The 19,488-nt window shown below is 49.4% G+C and overlaps 4 protein-coding genes across 4 annotated transcripts, besides 1 other annotated feature; 1 reads left to right on the forward strand and 3 right to left on the reverse strand.

Moving 5' to 3' along the window:
• Window positions 1-1,491: 1,491 nt before the first annotated feature.
• FPSE_02709 (uncharacterized protein) lies at window positions 1,492-5,782 on the reverse strand (the record flags this gene model as incomplete). The annotated part of the gene is made up of 11 exons (XM_009255828.1): window positions 1,492-1,599; window positions 1,652-2,952; window positions 3,007-3,024; window positions 3,083-4,808; window positions 4,865-4,926; window positions 4,982-5,101; window positions 5,159-5,190; window positions 5,246-5,283; window positions 5,438-5,445; window positions 5,508-5,528; window positions 5,644-5,782. 11 exons carry the CDS (start codon window positions 5,780-5,782, stop codon window positions 1,492-1,494), a joined length of 3,573 nt encoding a protein of 1,190 aa, XP_009254103.1.
• Window positions 5,783-10,398: 4,616 nt separating this feature from the next.
• FPSE_02708 (uncharacterized protein) lies at window positions 10,399-11,145 on the reverse strand (the record flags this gene model as incomplete). The annotated part of the gene is made up of 3 exons (XM_009255827.1): window positions 10,399-10,669; window positions 10,727-10,799; window positions 11,073-11,145. 3 exons carry the CDS (start codon window positions 11,143-11,145, stop codon window positions 10,399-10,401), a joined length of 417 nt encoding a protein of 138 aa, XP_009254102.1.
• A 2,471-nt stretch (window positions 11,146-13,616) lies between these two features.
• FPSE_02707 (uncharacterized protein) lies at window positions 13,617-17,105 on the forward strand (the record flags this gene model as incomplete). The annotated part of the gene is made up of 4 exons (XM_009255826.1): window positions 13,617-14,116; window positions 14,172-14,367; window positions 15,937-16,000; window positions 16,051-17,105. 4 exons carry the CDS (start codon window positions 13,617-13,619, stop codon window positions 17,103-17,105), a joined length of 1,815 nt encoding a protein of 604 aa, XP_009254101.1.
• A 737-nt stretch (window positions 17,106-17,842) lies between these two features.
• Window positions 17,843-19,246, reverse strand: FPSE_02706 (uncharacterized protein; the record flags this gene model as incomplete). The annotated part of the gene is made up of 4 exons (XM_009255825.1): window positions 17,843-18,017; window positions 18,233-18,871; window positions 18,994-19,037; window positions 19,133-19,246. The coding sequence occupies 4 exons, from the start codon at window positions 19,244-19,246 to the stop codon at window positions 17,843-17,845; spliced, it is 972 nt and encodes a 323-aa protein (XP_009254100.1).
• Window positions 19,247-19,385: 139 nt separating this feature from the next.
• Window positions 19,386-19,414: a microsatellite.
• Window positions 19,415-19,488: the final 74 nt, after the last annotated feature.

Raw genomic sequence — 19,488 nt, forward strand, 5'->3', positions numbered from 1 at the left:
CCTCGTGGATATGGAGCCTGACTGGGGTTCCCCGCAATGCGGACTGCCGATGTTGAGCTAGTGACTTGTGGGGACTGGGGAACTCGCATCTTGGCCTAATTGTTTAGGACAATTCCATAAGAGGTCGCAAAGTCATCAGGATGGCCGTGTTCTTATGATGCTGGCAACTGCGGTGTGGCCAAGTGGAACGTGTTGAGTACGGACTAAACAGTGGGTTCAGCAACTCACGGGTTCTCAATATGAAGGCAACTCGCAGCCTCGATGATTTCCATCAAACCCGGAGTAGGATCCCGTGTTTCCCGCGAATGCAGCCAGATATATCATGCACAATATCCGTACATACTCAGGCTACTTTAGGACTGGCATAATGTGGAGCTGACTTGAAGATCCATCCATTCTTTGTTCTCGAAGCGTGCGTATGCAGCCTGAATTAGGAGTCATCCATCACGCCTCAAAAGACCGAAAGTACTCCGAAGTTCATACGCCGCAGAGTTATCTATTACCTGGGCTGGTCAAGCATTCGGATCAACTTTGCAAGAAACAGTAAAAAGGGGTCAGGGTACTAGCATTGGATCGGTGTTATGCACAGGACAAAAACAAAAAGAACGGCAATTTGTCAGTAATATATTAATGAATCATCAGGATCACTCTTCCAATATATTTCTCTTCGCCTTTTCAGTCAAAGATTGTACACCAATTACGAAACTGGGAAACTCACTGGTTAAATGTTGGTAGAATGGAGTGAGATAATGAATTTTCGAATCGTAAAGATCGGTTAGATTCAAGTTACTGGAACAGATTTCTATTAAATGGCCTGCTCTAAAAACATCTTCCCGAGTATGAACGACGAAATACCTTTAACCCCTTGTGCTATTTGTCGCCTACCGTAGATCACTTTTATGCACTTTAGCTTTCGGTACATAATGAGGACATAGCCCAGTAAGTCTACCCACCAGTACATAGGCTGATAACATTACATCTACTAAGTAAGATCATGGCTAACATTGTGTCTTCTAAGAAGCATTATAGTCCGAGTTTGAAGTATTTTGCAGCAGCATTGTAAAACACCATGTATTTTAGCTAAATCCTCCACTAATCTTTCTTCCTCGAGGGATCGAAAACCCTAGACTAGTCCCTATAATCGCTTAAGCAAAATCCATAGTCTGAATATCATAAGCATTAGTCTTAGCCTTAGGATATAAAACATAAACCGCCTAAGAATCGATTTAGAATTTCATAACCTTTCTCGTCAATTCTGTCCCTTATGCTTTCGAAATCATGCCCCGGCGCCTGTTATTTCACTGTCCCGATCAGCGTCAGAAATGCTCTTCACTCATTCATAAAAAATTTATTTAAAGTGCTCGTGAAGACTGTTCATAGGTTATCTTTACGCGCCAAACCAATATCCCATTATTTTCTTTGGGTGCTCGCGTTGTCCGTAATGTATCATTAAACTCCAATCTTTTATTTTCTCTGTGTCGTCAATGCTCCTTATGCCTTTTCAATTCGGCAGATGAGATCGGAACCATCAACCGAGTCACCCTCACGCACATGGAGTGATGTGACCTTGCCCGAGTGAGAGGCACTCACGCTCATTTCCTATACAAAGTTAGCATTGATACCAAAGAACAAGAATGAGACGATAACTTACCATCTTCATGGCAGAGAGAATCGCAATTGGGTCTCCCTTCTTAACCTCGGAGCCCTCATGGACACGGAGCTCTACCAGGACACCAGACATAGGCGCGCCGACTTGGCTCGAGTCATTAGCATCGGCCTTGGGTCGGCTGATGTTCTCAACAGCAGCCTTCTTGTCAACAACAGTGACCTGTCGAACCTCTCCGTTCATCTCGAAGAAGACCTCACGCTGTCCAGTGTTCTCGGACAGAGGGCCAACAGCAAGAAGCTTGAGAATCAAGACCTTGCCCTTCTCCAGTTCAACGTTGAACTCCTCGCCAATCTCGGGACGAGACAAGAAGTATCGAGTGGGCAGCACGGAAAGATCACCGTATTGCTGAACAAACTTCTTGTAGTCCTCAAAGACCTTGGGGTACATCACGTACGAAGCGACGTCGCACTCAGTAACGGGTGCGCCATACTTCTTACCAAGTTCGCGCTTGGTCTTCACGAAGTCAACAGGCTCGAGGAACAGGCCAGGTCGCTTGTCGAGCTTGCGTCGACCACGGAGAGCATCGGATCGAAGAGGCTCGGGGAATCCACCATAAGGTTGACCCATCAGACCCTCAAGGAACTCCAGAACGGAACTGGGGAAATCGAGTTGAGAAGCCTTCGCCTTGACATCTTCGGGGGAAAGACCGTTGGAGACCATGAATTGAGCAAGATCACCAACAACCTTGGAAGTTGGGGTAACCTTGACGATGTCACCGAGAAGCTCGTTGGCATGCTCATAGGCCTTCTTGGTCTCGAGCCACTGGGATCCAAGACCCAGCTGAGACGCTTGAAACATCATGTTGGTCAACTGACCACCAGGAATCTCGTGCTCGTACACCTCGGGATCAGGGCCAGCAAGGTGGGCCTCGAAGGGTGAGTAAAGCAGACGAAGTTGCTGCCAGTACATGTCAAGAGTTCGGACAAGCTTGGGGTCCAATCCAGGGTCACAGTCACTTCCCTCAAGGGAAGCAATGATAGCGTTGATGCTGGGCTGAGAAGTCATTCCCGACAGACTGTCGGTGGCGGCATCAACAGCATCAGCGCCGGCCTTTGCGCAGGCAACCATGGAGGCAACACCAGTACCAGCCGAGTCATGGGTATGAACGTGGATGGGAAGATCAGGGTACTTTTCTCGAATGGATCCGATCAGTAGTGTAGCGGCATGGGGCTTCAGTACACCAGCCATGTCCTTGATACCCAGAATATCAATATCAAGAGCGACAAGCTTGTCGACGAGAGCAAGGTAGTACTCGAGGTTGTACTTCTTGCCAGGGCGAAGCACTGTCCAAATAGTTAGCTAAAATTATCATAAGTTTAGGAAAGCGATTAGCTTACTGTCTCCGCTGTATGAGACTAGATTAAACAATTAGTATAACATGCTTCTCGAGGGTTTATAAATATGTTAACTCACTGGTTCCTTCACAGACTCCGTTACATTTCTGCACTGCTCTTATACCGACTTCGAGCTGATCAATATCGTTCAGAGCATCGAAGACACGGAAGATGTCGACACCGTTCTTCTTAGCCTGGTCAACGAAGTGATCAATGGCGTTGTCGGGCAGAGAAGAGTAAGCAACACCGTTGGCACCACGGAGCAGCATCTGGAAAGGAATGTTGGGAACAAGCTTTCGCATCTTGCGAAGTCGATCCCAAGGATCCTCGTAGAGGAATCGCATAGCGACATCGAAAGTGGCGCCTCCCCAGCACTCAAGAGAGTAGAGGTTGGAAAGAGCATGGCTGGTCTCTTTGGCAATGCCGAGCAAGTCGACTGTACGAACACGAGTAGCCAGAAGTGACTGGTGAGCATCTCGCCAAGTTGTGTCCATAAGGAGAGTGCCCTTGTACTCGCGGATGGCTTTGGCAAAAGCCTTGGGTCCTTGCTCGAGGATGATGTTTCGCCATCCCTTGGTGCAAGGCTGGGAGGCATCAACCTTCTCTCCGGCAGAGTTGATGAACTCGGGAACTTGGATCTCGCCCTTGAATTTAGGCTCACCGATCTGACCCTTGATGCTGCTGCCGTTGACGGCAACGTCACCTAGGTAGGCAAGCAACTTCTGGGCACGGTTCTGGCTGCCAACAAGGTCGAAAAGCTGAGGGGTATCGTCGATGAAAGTAGTCCAGCAAGTTCCATCAATAAAGGTAGGGTGGGTGAGAAGAGAAGCCAGGAAAGGGATGTTGGTTCTGACACCTCGAATACGGAACTCGATCAGGGATCGGAGAACCTTTCTGCGAGCAATTTCGTAGGTAGAGCCGTGACAAGTACACTTCGTAAGCATAGAGTCGTAATGGGGGGTGATAACGGCACCAGCGAAACCGTTACCGGTATCCAGACGGACACCGTTACCACCAGAAGATCGGTAGACCTCGATCTTTCCAGTGTCAGGTTGGAAACCCTTGGCAGGATCCTCGGTTGTGATACGGCACTGGATGGCAAAGCCACGAGTAGAGATGCGATCCTGAGTGAGACCGAGCTGGTTCAAGGTAGCACCAGCAGCAATCTGAATCTGGGCGGCAACGATATCGATTCCGGTAATCTCCTCAGTGATCGTGTGCTCGACCTGAATACGAGGGTTGATCTCGATAAAGTAGTGACGGTTCTGCTGGTCAACCAGGAACTCCGCAGTGCCTGCATTGCGGTAGCCGGCTGTCTTGGCCAGTCTGACAGCGTCGGAAAGAATGTTGTCACGGACTTCAGAGGGAAGATCCTTGGCAGGAGCAATCTCAACAACCTTTTGGTGTCGTCGTTGGACGGAGCAGTCACGCTCGTACAAGTGAACGATGTTGCCGTGGTTATCACCGAGAAGCTGGACCTCAATGTGCTTGGGCTTGTCAAGGAAGCGCTCAACGAATACAGTGCCGTTACCAAAGGCAGTCTTTGCCTCGGAGGTGGCACGCTCAAAGGACTCCTTGAGACTCTCCTGGTCGCGAACTACTCGCATACCACGGCCACCACCACCGAAAGCGGCCTTGATGATGATGGGAAATCCATACTTGTCAGTGAAGTCCTTGACCTCCTCGTACCTCTCAACGGCGCCCTTAGTACCGGGAACAACAGGGACGTTGGCAGCGTTGGCGAGCTTTCGGGCAGAGACCTTGTCACCGAGCGAGTCAATGACCTCGGGGGAGGGGCCGACGAACTGGTCCGGGGTTAATGCACGGACGGAGCGGGAGTGGTGGGGCACATTTGACTCACGATGAGGCCAGCCTTCTCAACCTTGCGGGCAAATTCAGCGTTCTCGGAGAGGAAACCGTAACCTGGAGGCTGAGTTAGTGATGCGAATCGAATGCAGGATGCCGAAGATAAACATACCAGGGTGGATCATTTGCACGCCATGTTCGACCGCAATTTTGACAATCTCATCACCAGCCAGATAGGCGCCGACAGGGGTGTACTGTCCACGCTTGCCAATGACGTAGGCTTCATCGGCCTCTGGAATATATTGTTAGCAAAAGGGATATCGATAGGCAGTATTGGCTGGTCGCATACTCTGCCTGTGCATGCTCAATCGGTCCTCATAACTTTCCAAGTTAGTTTATAAACTCTCGTGCCGTCAGGATCGCGGTTGAGGGGTACCTGAAGACTGCAACAGTGTGCAGTGAAAGCTCGTGAGCCTGTGGGTGGTTAGCGCCTTAGTCCATGCATGTGAGCCGTACGAAACCGAGAATTGCAACCTACAGTTCTGAAAATCTATAACCGAATACCAGTGTCAGCTTGGCAGTGTCCAGAGAGAGCGACCGGACGGAAGGAATGCATGGGTAGTCATACACGAATGGCTGTTCACATGTTTGTTAGCTGGTTGCGGGTCTGCGATGGGGACTGAGACTGTTCGACTTACGAATTTCACCACGGTTGGCAACTGCAGGGGGAGTAAAGGATACAAGTCAGCGTAATTCCTCGCGATAAGCAGTGAGGGGTCGTTGAGTCCTCTAGACAAGCCATTGGTGGCTGTTAGGAGCGCGCCAGCTACTTACCAAGAATCTTCTTCACATGCATGATGCTAGAGTTGGCGCGGATGTGGTGGACCGAATTGGCCTCCTTGGGCTCATCGATATCCTCCTCCTCAAAGACATCGTTGAAAGTGAGCGGTTGCTGGGGGGCGATAGCAGCCATATTGTGCGATTTACTTCAGTGGCTTCGTCAGAGAAGTTGAAGAGTGCGAAAGCGAGAAGCTCTGGGAAGGAAGCTTTATCAAGAGCTCAATGGCGGGGGTCTCTGGCGATGGTGGGGTAGGTAACGAGCACGCTTGCCGGTATGAAGATACCACGACAGCTCTTCAACCGCGATATCACCTTGTAGCGCAGAGAATCGTGGATAAAGGATATAATATGCAGTTATAGAGGATACGTATAAGATTGAAAAGAAAGAAAATCGAAGGGAAGGGACATGTAGGCGGGCGAGGGGGTTTTGTAGAGCAATGTGAATCCCCCAAGTCCGTCGTCGGTGACACGCCCGGCCTCCGGGGGGGAGCTATCCAGGACGAGGAGGGTGTGGGATTGGCAGAGCGGACGGTGAGGGCGTGTACGTTGGAGAAAACCCGAGGGGAATCAGGTGTGAGGAGGCGTATCCTGTCCCAATAATTTGGCAGGCACCGTACTGTACCAAACCTACCTGCTACCCATGGCGGCGCGGGCGGAACCCTTCCACTTGATCTCACGTCAAAACTTTCCAGCATACAATCAAGGTACCACACTAATAAAAATAGCTTATGACTCCAACGGATCTGCTTCGGCCTTGGGGACGTACCTCCATGCCATTGCGGGGGCTTCTGCCAGAGAACAAGAAACAGAATCTCGGGGTTGTTCCCAAACTAACGACTGAGTGGAACTTGGTTCGGCCATACAACGACTCTACCGCGGTACCTCGTCAACTCAGATTCTCTGACTACTAAACTATGGATCATGTATACGTTTATGGCGTACAGTTGAGCGGCGGTTGATTTCCCGTTGGGCGTGATGCCATGTGTCTCATGGCAGGCATCCTTCTGGCATGTACGCACGGATATATGGATATCCCATGATATTGCTGACCGGGCCGGTCGCTGCAAAATGGATGCCAACAGCAATGAAAGAAGAAGCAATAACAGAAGTGCGGCTATGAGCAATCGCGGCAACAGGACACCAGCCTGGTGGGATGAACCCCGTCTTCCGGGGTTGATAAGTACATTAGCATGATAGTGTGCCGCGCAGGGAATCGACACGGCATAGCTTCAAACAAAGATTTCATCGCGCCTTACCCGGGAACAGCAAAATAAGAACAAAACACAAAAGCATGGGGGTAGGTCAGGGTGTTGATGCAAGATATGGTCGCAAATTGAACAAGCCCTTGTTACGAGAGCTGCGATAGCATAACGAGATGCCTTTTTATAGCATCTAAGCCAGGATGAGATGCTCAGAAGAGCACCTATCATATCCGGCTGGCCAGGTACCGCTGTTTTGAAAAGGTCACTAAACACATGTTTTGTTTCAACAATAAACGAGCTATTATTATTAAAGCTGATCAGTCTTCTCGGTCTTTTTTGCGACGAGCAGCGAGACAGTGAAAGTGAGTTGACGCAACTCATACCCCCGACACATCTTTGTTTAACCAGGCCATTGACCAATCAACACTCTCTGATAGTGTCTGGACTACTTCCCACCATGACCTGAAGGTATTATTTTGGCTCGAGCTCGGAGTTTTACTATCAGGTCTAGTTATCTGCAAACCTAATAAGCATATCTCGATATTATCTATAGATCTTTCACATAATGGTTTCAACGAGCGCCGATCGTCTTCCACCATTCTGTCTCGAACCATGCTGAGCTTTTCAGCAAAGGAGAAATCCCCTCCTCAACACACCGGCTTCGGCCTAAAGGTACATTGCGCTTTTTACATTTCTTTCCACCTACACCGACAGGCGCGCACCTTACCTCTAGAGGCTTTGACGCTTTACCTCTAGAGGTTGCCTGCACCGCGTCTTTACCTCTAGAGGCTTGAGGAGATCGTTGTTGTCCCACACGCCTGACGCCGGCGTAGTAGCGAGTAATCTGTTTACCTTATCCATGGGTGGTCATGTCATGGACCAAGGGAAGTCCAGTCAAAGTATCCACGTTTACATCAGACTGGGCCTTCGTTAATGCCGAGGATATATGTGTCTTTGACGGCAGCGAAATTTGGTGGGATCATCCTGAATCCTTGCTCGGGGCTTTCACGCATTGCAACACAGAGCCGCAGCAGTGTTTATCCTTCTCCCGCAGAATCTCGGGGTTGAAACCCTTGGTGTTACGGTGTACGACCGTGACACCGTACACCTTGATCGAGAGATCTGCCTTCCTTACCCCCACCATTGATTGGACCCTGGCTGCGTTCCTTGGTTCAAGCTCAATCTCATTGAATCTCGAGCTCGCTGAGCTTCAGCTTGGCGGGCGAGTGTGGGGTAAAAATCAACGTACCAGATGTCTCAAATTATCTGCGCTGCCGCCGCTCGACGTTTGATCATGGTCTTATTTTAGGCTGTATCGTCGACTTACTCCAATGGGTCTGGCTTTGTAACGGATATCTCTATTGAGCCTGCTCGCATTTGAAGGGTGTCAATGCGAATGGGTTACAGCTGACCCACGTCCACTGATGCGACGAGGCACAAAGCCTGAGAGTACAACGCGAGCATGTCTCTTCATCAAGAATGGCGATCACTCGCCCCAATGTTTTACATCCTCGTACGTACTCTGTGCTCTCAGACATACCTAAACATCAGAGCGCTGCTTTTGATTGCTTGCTTCGCGAGGTCAACGTCCCGCCTTTATCAGGCGCTTTCTGATGAGTGACCACATCCTACCCCCACGGAGGTTAAAGGCCGGCACATATTTTATTTAAGATCGAACCAGCAAAAACCCACACCATCCCAGCTAACCAGGACTTGAACGGCGGCATGACCTGCCTAAGTAACTATACGCTCGGAGGATGAAGACCGGCGCATTGCTTTGTTGACCAAAATGATGCTTTTATTGGTGCGCATTTGACTGCATATCACAACATGTTGCTTCTGTGACTTTACCATTACGTGACACCAGTTAGTTACAGGCTGAAAGCCTCCACTGTCGATAAAATGACTTACATTTCTCTTTTTGTCAAACCGACAGGCTCTTTTCCTGGGATCTGAGTCCAGACACCAACAGGTTGCAGTTCCTAGGCTATTCATCAGAAAGCGAACTAGGTCCGACCTCGGTCTTCGGTGTACCCCTCCGGCTGGCTTGATATTGTAATAATCGAACGAGGTTGATATCAAGGTGAAAATGCGAATTGGGGTAGGGCTGAAGAGACCAAATAGGAAGGCATGGCTCGATTTGAAGTTATTATTATGCATCTATGAATCTAGTCGGCCGAAAATGTTTGACACTGACGTCTCACAAATACCGAATTGGTACAAAAAGATAACTAGAGTCGATGTTGAACTTGTGACAGCAACCTACTCTGACACTGAAGACTGCGAATTGAGCATCAGCACGGTTGAATATAGAAGTCACATGTGCAGAATCATTCTACGGCCAGTGTGATACAACAACAAGGCAGGCCTATGATTATATTTAGTTAACATGACTTTAACAGAGACAGAGCATTCACCACTTTGGCTGAGCAACCCCCTATGTGACAGAACACATCCGAATTTTGAACCCTTGGCCGGCTCGTCAAAGGGCAAGCTGAAAAACATGCAACATCTTTACGAGCTTGAAGTGATATCTTCTATAACCGAAAAGCGGCTAGAAAAGGCAACACGCGGGTCCGGTAATGGTTTAGTAATAATGGCGTGTCTCCGATGGTTCATATCCGCCAGGGCTCTTGATGAAAACAAATATCTATCTCCACGTTCACGGGCAGAATCCGACCAGAACATTGCCAATCATGTCCATACAAAGGCCGGGGTATATATCCTGACCTTGGATTTGCTGATCATTGGCAACTAGTCGTTCCTAGTCTCTCCTTCACCTGGACCTTATTTCGTCACGTTGTGGTCCCGATGAGGGAAGGCCAGGCACAGGCACGAGAAGACTCGGGTCTTTGTATGCAAGATTCGGGTCTTGAACGGCTCCACACCCTTTTTAGATCTACTTTGTCCATGCTAAAGACACTGGTGAGTAGCTACGTGCCTAAAGTCCTCAGAAGTATCTGTGAGTTTGTCAAGATGTTTCGAGTTTGCTTGCATCAAGCTGTAGACGACAGTTCTGCGGAAGACGCGGTATGGTTCAGTTTTTCTACTTATAATCACAGCCAAAGAGTCAGTGACGAGGAGGTAAGTAAATAGCTTAGTTGATCAAAGGGTGTTCATCCGAAGTCAACCGTTGCTCATAGCATGGCTTAAGCATCTCGGGGACGTCTCCGGGAAACCTCGTTTATTCTCCGTTTTGCGGGGGAAGAGGGCACTGCCTGAACTACCGCTCGCTCGTGACTTTGTGGTGTGGCGCTGGGAGATATGATAGTATCTTTGCTTTAACCATTTTGACTGATCTAGGGTCTCCAAACTCGATCCTCCTAGCACCTCTTCCGTGCACGCACTGCAGGTACCCCGGTTCAGAGTGCGGTTCTAGACGATTGAGGGAACAAATTCTTGTAAAGGTACAAAGTCATTGTGCGGTAGTTGTGTACTGATGACACTCTCCGAATCCCGAACCCCAACCCGGGGACGCTCCCATTATATGGTCGGCTTACAGCCCGATATACCGATCCGCCCAGTAGCCGTTTGTCTAGCATCCTCTTTATTTACTGACAGCGCTCTGAACCTTCTCTGCGGCCTTCTCTACCTTGCCCTTGGCAGCCTCAGCGGCTTGTACCAGCTGCTCCTTAGGCATGCTCTCCTTTCCGCCCCAGTAGTGGTAGTTCAGGTATCGGTATCCTTGGGTGAGCTGGGCACCAGCGTTGACGAAGTGGCAGGCGAAGAGAAGGTAGTTTTTGGGGGTGACAGCGAGGGAGTATCGCATAAAGGTACCGGCGTAGATGACGAGAGCACCGGTCATCTGTCCCGAGATCCTAACAAAGCCAAGTTAGCCGTGAGTCTTGGGCGCAAGTTAAGTAGGGGTTTCGTACAACTCAGGGCTCTTCTGTGTGTCCATAATGGCAGCCAGAGGGATACCAAAGTTGGAGACAGGACCCCAGAAGTCTACAAGAAACAGTCAGTTCATGTCTTTGCATATCAAATACACCGAAGCTGCCGTGTCCCTGAAGCATTGAGCGCATCGGCGAATACAACCATCCGCAACGCAATTGACATATCACAAAGCAAGTTTTTGCACATGTATTCCATGCATCAGCGTACTGCTGGAGGTATTGTGGTCATAGTGGTTGGATGTTGAGTTGCAATATCACAAAATTGCGCTTTCGGAGACGAATCGGAGCTCATGGAAAAAGCATGACAGGACGTTGAGGGACGTACGGGTCGAGCAAATGTAGTCAGATACCGGGTTGGACCGGATCTTGGCGTTCGCAGCCTTGATAATAGCAGCCATTTTTTATGGTTTTAGGAGGGATGTCGTGGATATCGAAAATGGGAGCGACCTTTCTTTGGATTGAGGTGATACTGTTCCTGTTCTCGCAGTCGAATTGACCGCGCCGAACAGGAAATTTCCAGTGTTGAGGTCACGTGCTCCGCCTATCTTTGTTTGCTACCTCACTCAACCATTCCCGTTGTGTTACCATGGTTTAACTCCTAACCCGAACATAAAAACACTGTATGCATTTTTGCAGTATATTTTGAACTTCTCTTCACTCGGCAGCAGTGTTGATGTAAGATCTAAAATGCGCTGGAGGTGTTGAATTACTAGTGATAGTGAGGCCGTTACCTGTAATTCACCGACGGTCTGGATTTGAGAGTACAGCTAAAGCATGGGGTCCTTCGGAGGTTGTCCGTCTGAAATAAACATGCATCCATCGTTGAAGGGGCGTGTACTGAAGGCAGACTGATGCCACGCTACTACTGTACCTAGCTCCTAACTTGTCGCTCGTGAAACTCGTGAAATGCTATCCCGGAGGGTTGTGGGGGATTGGAGACTATGCCGAGCTCTTCTCCATCTTCTGGCAGAACGGGGCATCCATACCCCAGACGGATATTGGGGGCTCAAAGATGCTATTCGTTTTCTGTTTCTGTCCAATTCTTATTTCAGTTCAGCCCCGTTCTTATTGGGTTGAGCGTTGAACGCCACAGGATCAATCAGAAGAAGCCATGTTCTAGGAAACTTCTCCTTATAGTAGTAACTTCTAAAGACGTCCTTCAGTTAAACAACAACTACAAACAAAGGGTACAGCTATCGAATTCCCGATGAAACACTCTATGCTATCCAGGGTCTTTGGTTTCTTTTAGCTAGTTCTAGGGTGCAACCATCGTGAAGACAGGCCCGGGGTGGACGGTACCATAACCGGTAAGATATCCCGGTCACTCCCGAAGGAAAGGATGGGTCGGGATCTCTTGAACCATGGAACGTAACGTGATCAGCCTTGTATCACCCCTTGTGCCGAGATCCATGGCATTTGTTCCATTCATCCCTCGGTCTTGTTCTGTAGCCGCATGTGCGGGTAGACTAACAACTAACAAGAGCCGCTCCCGCTTAGGTCTCGGCCGTGGAGAGGCTCACTGAACTGTTAAACCCGAGGTGAGCCGCCCACCATGTAAACGTTTGTCAAGAAAACAGTTGCCGGTTGGAAAGGTTCCATGAATCTATGGGTCCTTTTTCTTTTTAGGTGTCTTGACATATACCGCTAGAGTAATGTTTGGTTGTCTTTCACGGTGTTGAAGGGCGATGACTTCCTTTGCTTACTTCTGTTACATCTGATTGGTTGGCGGCTTAGAGCTACAATACAACGAACTCTGCACTCTCTCCTCGAGCATCAGAAAGCTTGGCTACTGAGAATATGAGAACGAATAGCAAATAAGCTGTAGGTTTAGGTTCGATTCTTAGAACTTGTTTTTATGTTTTAGCATTCAGAGCTCAACTTTCATTGATACCCTATTCGGTTCAACTGTTAGTCACTGTTTGGACCCTTTTGGCATTCAGGATGACTTGGTTCTTGTTGGATGAAGCACAGACTGAATTGTATGTCAAGATACCTAAGTAGTCCATCACGAATAATATCGACATTACTCTTAAATAATACCTTATACCTAGGTAGTATGTAAAGTTGTCAAGTACGAGTACTCACCAGCAACTAACCATCACTACTGGAACTACCCTAGACCTAACCATACATGAGAGGTTGAATAAGAAGCGAAACATATGCGACGATTTCATATTGAGGTAAGATGTTGTAGAATGACATGTTTCCTATGGTGGAAAGATACCTAGGTAGTCTTCACAGGTGATGTCGTTATCCTATACACTTTCTCTGTTCGTTGTCCTCGCTTACCTGCATGCTGTGTGGCTGTTCACATCTCCCAGCCACAATCGCGATACAGAAGCAAAAGGAGTAGCTGGAAATTCTAGGCAGAAATCGAAATTGTTATCGAATTATTGCCAATGACTCTTTAACTTTCGCTAAGTAATGCGTTTTGAAAATAGATAAGTTTTCTGGCCACTGAGGTTAGAGATGCAAAATTGCAATATCCAAAAGAGGGTTGGTGACTCATTGTGACTGCTAGAATGACTATTCGTCTCAGGGCGCCACACGGAAAGCGACAGGGCTCCACCAATTCAACGCCTCTCGAGAATTTGTTGCCAAACGCTCCTCATATATGATCAGATTCCTTTCTCCCTTTCCTTTGAGAGCTCTACTTCCTCATTATCCTAAATCGTACGGTTACGTCTGCAGCAGGACTGTTTCCATCGGCTCTCGTTTAACCAAGCGCCATATTGCTTTCCCAGCAGAGTTTCGCCAGACGCCCGTTCCCCATAATCTTTATTTGCCAGTTTAAAGACGCTATATTTTACACAGCGCAATCATTTCATCATCAGAAGGGTCTCACCTAACTGTATCATCTTGCGCCATCATGGCTGAACAGGAGCCCAACTGTGCCACTAACCAGGCACAATCTGAGACCCAAAACCGACCTCAGAATGAGGGTCAAGGATCAGCTTCAGGATCCCGGGGAGGTTCACGTGGAGGACGCCGTAGGGGAAGAGGAGGACGTAGTCGCGGTCAGCGACAAGATGGTCCAGCACAAGGACCTGGAGGTCGTGGAAACACCTCCCAGACAGAATCTACCACAGCACCCGCCACCGCTCCTACAGAGCCAGCAGCTTCTGCCGCACCTGAAAGCTCAGGAAATCCCAGAAACAGACGGAACCGAAGAGGAAACAGAGGTGCTGCCCGAGGTGCTGCCCGAGGCTCAGTCGAGCAAAGTAGAGGTGTTTTCACAATGGGGCCTCGACGACAATTTGGTGGCCGATTAACCACCAACGAGCAATCATCAGACGCAGCTGACCAGGACGCATCCTTGCGTGCTAATGCCCCAGAATTTGTCCCTGGACAGCCAGCGCCTCAAAGAGGGTAAGTAGTCTACTTAAACCAAGAAAGAAGATAGGCCGGGGACTAACTGTAATAGCAACGGACAACAATCCTCAGGTGCAGGTGAATCTCAATCTGCAGCACAGCCTCGTTCGAGAGGAAACCGCACAAAGAATCGGAAGCAAGACAGACCTCGTCAAGAGGTTCCCAAGTCCACTGCCTCCGAACTTTGGCAACGAATTCAAGAAGACATCGCCAATTGGAACTACGAATGTCGAATTTGTACCGAGGAGGTGACCCGGAAGACCGAAGTTTGGTCTTGTACCACCTGTTGGACCGTTGTCCATCTTGAATGTGCTCACCAATGGTGGGATACTTCTATGAAGGTTAATGAAGAGAGTGGCGACAAGTCATGGCGTTGTCCTGGATGCAATTCAACTTTGACCGACCAGCCAGGCGATAGTTCATGCTGGTGTGGCAAAGAAACGCAACCCAGTCCGAACAGTATTCTGCCTCCTCATTCTTGTGGACAGACTTGTTCCAAGCCGAGATCGACCTGCTCTCACCCATGCACTCTCCAGTGCCACCCTGGGCCCTGCCCACCTTGTACCGTTCTCAGCCCACCGGAGCCGTGCTATTGTGGAAAGCACTCTCAGCGAAAGAACTGCAGAGACACCGATTACTACAACGGATGGAGCTGTCGAGAGCCATGTGGTGATTTGCTTTCGTGCTCCCAGCACGAATGTACTCAGATATGCCATCCAGGCGTGTGTGGTACTTGCGAAGTAACAGTGGAGGCGAAATGCTACTGTGGACGAGTTGAGAAGGAGATGCAATGCTCCAAGCAGGATGAGCTGTGTGATTCATATAATGATGCCAGCGACTCTTGGTTTGAGGGTTCCTTCAGCTGCGAGAATGCTTGTGGAAGAATGTATGATTGCAATGTCCATCGTTGCCAGCTGCCTTGCCACCCACAAGATGAGCTGCCGGCTCATTGTCCTTTTTCTCCAGACGTTGTCACCCAATGTCCCTGCGGAAAGACCCCGCTCAAAGAGCTCATGGATGACTCTCGCCAGTCCTGTAGCGACCTTATTCCTCATTGTGAGAGGAAGTGCGAGAAGAAATTAGATTGCGATCATCTCTGTCAGTCACTTTGTCACACTGGGGATTGTGACCCTTGCACCGGCGTCATGGAAGTTGATTGCCGCTGTGGTCGAGTCACATCTGAGACGATGTGTCACGGCGCAGAAGTTCAACACCCTTTGTGCTTCAAGATCTGCCAGGCAAACAGAAACTGTGGAAGACACCGCTGTGGCGAGCATTGTTGCCCGGGCGAGAAGAAGGCTGTCCAGCGGATTGCTCAGCAGAAGAAGCAGCGTATTGGTCCCGACTCGCTCCCAGTCGAAGCCGAACATATCTGTGTAAACACGTGTGGCAGAGCGCTCAAGTGCGGTTCTCATTATTGCGAACAGCTTTGCCATCGTGGAGCTTGTGCGAGCTGTCCCGAGGCCATATGGGAGGAAATTAGCTGCAATTGTGGCAAAACGGTTCTTCACCCGCCACAACCTTGTGGTACTCGTCAACCGTCTTGTACAAGTCAGTGCCAACGCCAGACCAGCTGCGGTCATCCTCCTGTCGTCCATCAGTGTCATCCTGACGATGTGAAATGCCCTCCCTGTACGTACCTGACGACACGTCTGTGTATTTGCGGCAAGACAACATTCCACAACAAGCCATGTCACCTTCAGCAAGTGCACTGCAGCAAGGTGTGTGGGCAGAAGTTGTCTTGTGGCCTTCACACCTGCAAGAAACTATGCCACCGTTCTGGAGAGTGTGGAGATGCGCTGGCTGGCTGCGAACAGCTCTGCGGAAAGGCAAAGCCTCTCTGCGGTCACTCATGCCAGAGTGTCTGCCATGGTCAGACTGGTAAGTCAATACTCACCGAGTGTCAAACGGATCGACTAACTCTTGTTTAGCCTGTAACGAATCCACAGCCTGTCAGGTGAAAATGACAGTCAAATGCCCTTGCGGTAACCATAAGAAGGAGTTCAAGTGCCTGACTAGCACGAGCAACCCAACTCCCAATCGTCCGGAAGTCCGATGTGACGAGGAATGCGAACGCCTTGACCGTAACCGCCGCCTTGCTGCGGCTCTTAACATTGACCCGGCTACGCATACCAACGACCACGTTCCGTTCTCAGACGACACTCTCAAGCTGTACAAGCAGTTCTCCAAATGGGGTGACGAGCAAGAGAGCCAGTACCGAGTCTTTGCAGCCAACAAAGATGAGGTCCGCCTGAGATACGAGCCTATGAAAAACGTCTCACGCCAGTTCCTTCATCTTCTTGCTGAGGACTTTGGCTTTGAGAGCAAGAGTGAGGATCACGACATTCATCGATCTGTACTTGTTTGGAAGACGGACAAGTTCGTCTCAGCGCCCCCAAAGACACTCTCACAATGTGTAAAGATTAGAGCCACACAAGCTGCTGAAGCTGCGGCTGCAGCGGCAATTCGACCACCCAGTCCACCAGTATTGGAGACAGAGCCTTTCAACGCACTGGTACTCACCGAGCCCCGGTTTGGGTTGACAAACGATGATGTCAATACTGCTCTTGCTGCGGACCTCTCATCACTACAAGGGTTCTCATTCAAGGTTGACTTTCTCAACGACGAAGTCCTTATCAAGGCTACGGTCTCATACTCGGCGTTTCTCACACCTGCTCCTATAGAGAAGAGCCTCGAAGTCCTCAAGCCCCGCATCGAGCAAACGATTCGCCGCGAGAAGCTCGCCGAGAACGTGCTGCTCTGTCATTCAGACGTCAACGGCGCCATCACCCGTCGCGAAGTGCCACGCCGAGCTGGTGCCGGAGGATGGAGTGCTGTGGCCGGACGCGCGGCGTCTAAGCCAGGATCATCATCCGCGACAGAAGAGGCTAAGCCTGGGCGCAAACTACTTGGACTCAAGAAGAAGAAGCTACAGGTGGAAGCAGGAAAGGTGTGGGCTGCTCTTGATGGAGACGTTGAATGCTAGAAGGGGATGACCTGACCCCCTGACTGCGACATGATGATGTTGAGTCTCACAACAACATAGCTAGTCTACTATATAGTATGGATATCTCGCTTTAATTGACAAAGAACCATGATGACTCTAAAAACTAAGCATTACAAACATGAATTAACCAGTCTAAGTAAGGGTCGTCCCGTCAGTCGAAAACGTGGGTGTTGAGACCCTCCAATGTCTTGCATATTATAGTACAAGCCGTCCAATGACAGACCGGATAAAGCGTTGAACGTGGTGGAAATGAGGCCATCTCAATTAAACTTGCATGTAAGACATAAATGTAACACCAACTATAATATTTTTTTTCTTCGCGTCACGCGAGCGTACTTTTGCTGGTTGACGGAGGTATCACATGAGACGGTATCTCCACCAACACCACACACTCACACACGGGTAGACAAAAGCTAATTTTGGTTTATCAACGAATGTCTCATAATTTTCAAGTTTTCGTTCCATTTCGAGTGAGGGGCTGGGCTCAAGAAATATAATGATCGCTAAACGACGAGCGTGTACGTATTATATTACTTTTGAAGAAGAAAGTGTGTAGATGCAAAAAAGGTGTGTGTTAATACAGAAAAAGCAGGTATCGTTCAATCATGAGTGCTATGCTGGATGCTGTATGCCTTCCTCCTTTTCTTTCTTTTCACTTAGGCCGACCATGCGTATTTGGAATGGAATATCAGGGAGTGAGTGGTGTTACCGAGTCTCTACGAACGTGTCTTTTCTTTCTCTTGGTTATCCGTCACTTCGGCAATGAAGTCTGACATGGCCTCAAAGTAGCCTTCTTCGAGGACACTAGAATTATGGTCGCCAGCAGGGAGGGGCTTCCACCGCTTGGTGGGCGCTACAGAAATCTCGTATAACTGTTTCATGTGTTTTGGCCTGTAAAGCATTAGCTTCTTGTTTCCGTACCGCACTGCGCTGATCGCAGAGGCAAAAAGAAGGGTGTATGGTAGATCATCAGAGAATATTTGCTTTGATATCAAGACCAACAGGGGGTACAAGACCACAAGGGTACTTCAAATTTTGTGGGTGACAAATTCAATCATCATATGATGGAGGGTAGGAATAGTGAAAGGTGAAAGGTAACAACTTACGGGACAATCTCATCCTGCAAGCCACTGATGAAGAGCGTAGGCACCTTTGTGATGTTGGGTAGAACCGACTCACTGGGCCAGACTTGGTGGCATAGCAGGGTAAGGTATTTAGCGGGAGGCACGACGGAAGGGATGAGCTTCCGGATGGAGAGAAAGGTATTCTCGAGGATCAGACCAGCGATATCGCCCGCTTCCTGGTTCTTGGAAACAAGCTTGATGGCAACGGCGCCACCCAGACTCTGCCCGTAAACCATGAGCTTGTGATCGCGTGTCTCGGCCCGCTGCCGCAGGTAGTTAAGACCAGTCTGAGCGTCAATATTTAGACCCGACTCGTCAGGCTGACCAGTCGAAGAACCGTACCCTCTATACTCGAGCATAAAGACATTGCAGCCAATGTAGTTTATGATCATGCGAGCGATGGGTAACCGATGGCCAATGTTGCCAGCATTGCCATGGAACATCAGAATGGTGATGTTTGAGTTCTTGTGGCCGCGAGGGCCACGGATGTAGAAAGCTGAGAGCTTCTCGCCATCGTCGGTCGGTATGTAGAGTTCCTCGAAATTTGAGATGCCAAAGTCGGAGGGTTTGGGGACGTCTGAGCGAGAATTTGCAGGAATATTGCTCGGGTAAATGAGAGCCCTAATGCAGGTGGTTAGCGCGGGTCTCGGCAAGATGATGATGCGGGTCGAGCAGTAATGGAAAGGAGGCAGGGAGAACGGAGATGGAGATGGAGACGGAGACGGGAGTAGTGGTATACGGACTTTTGCTTAAAGTATAATAACGAGGTGAGGACGGCAGCGATACCCTGTGAAGAAGCGCATTGATGTCAGTGTCTGGACTGGACTGTGGTCTTGGCCTTTGATTTTGGCTTTGCAGCACGAGCAGTTTGGGAGTACGTACCGTTGAAGCCAACGCGGGCAGACGCATGTAGCTGGCAACCGAGCTCAAGACCGAGACGGTCTGCTCGACGTAATTGTTGGAGGATTGCGAGGCGGGAGAGTTGGAGCTCGACATGGTTGCTTTTGCCGGTTTGCTGGGCATTACAGCAACTGATATGTGATGGATTCGGATTCGGTCTTTCGTTCGATCACAGATGCAGGTACACGTAGGTTAGTGTTTTAGGCAGTCAAAAAAGTCTACCTTGAACCTGACTACTGAACCTGAACTGGACTGAACTGAACTTTACGGGATGCGAGAGATGGGGCCCCGACAGTGATTTACAGCGAGCGGGGACTGGAGACTGAAGGGCGGAGCAA

The sequence above is a fragment of the Fusarium pseudograminearum genome, chromosome 4 (genome assembly GCF_000303195.2).
Source record: "Fusarium pseudograminearum CS3096 chromosome 4, whole genome shotgun sequence".
Taxonomy (NCBI): Eukaryota; Fungi; Ascomycota; class Sordariomycetes; order Hypocreales; family Nectriaceae; genus Fusarium; species Fusarium pseudograminearum.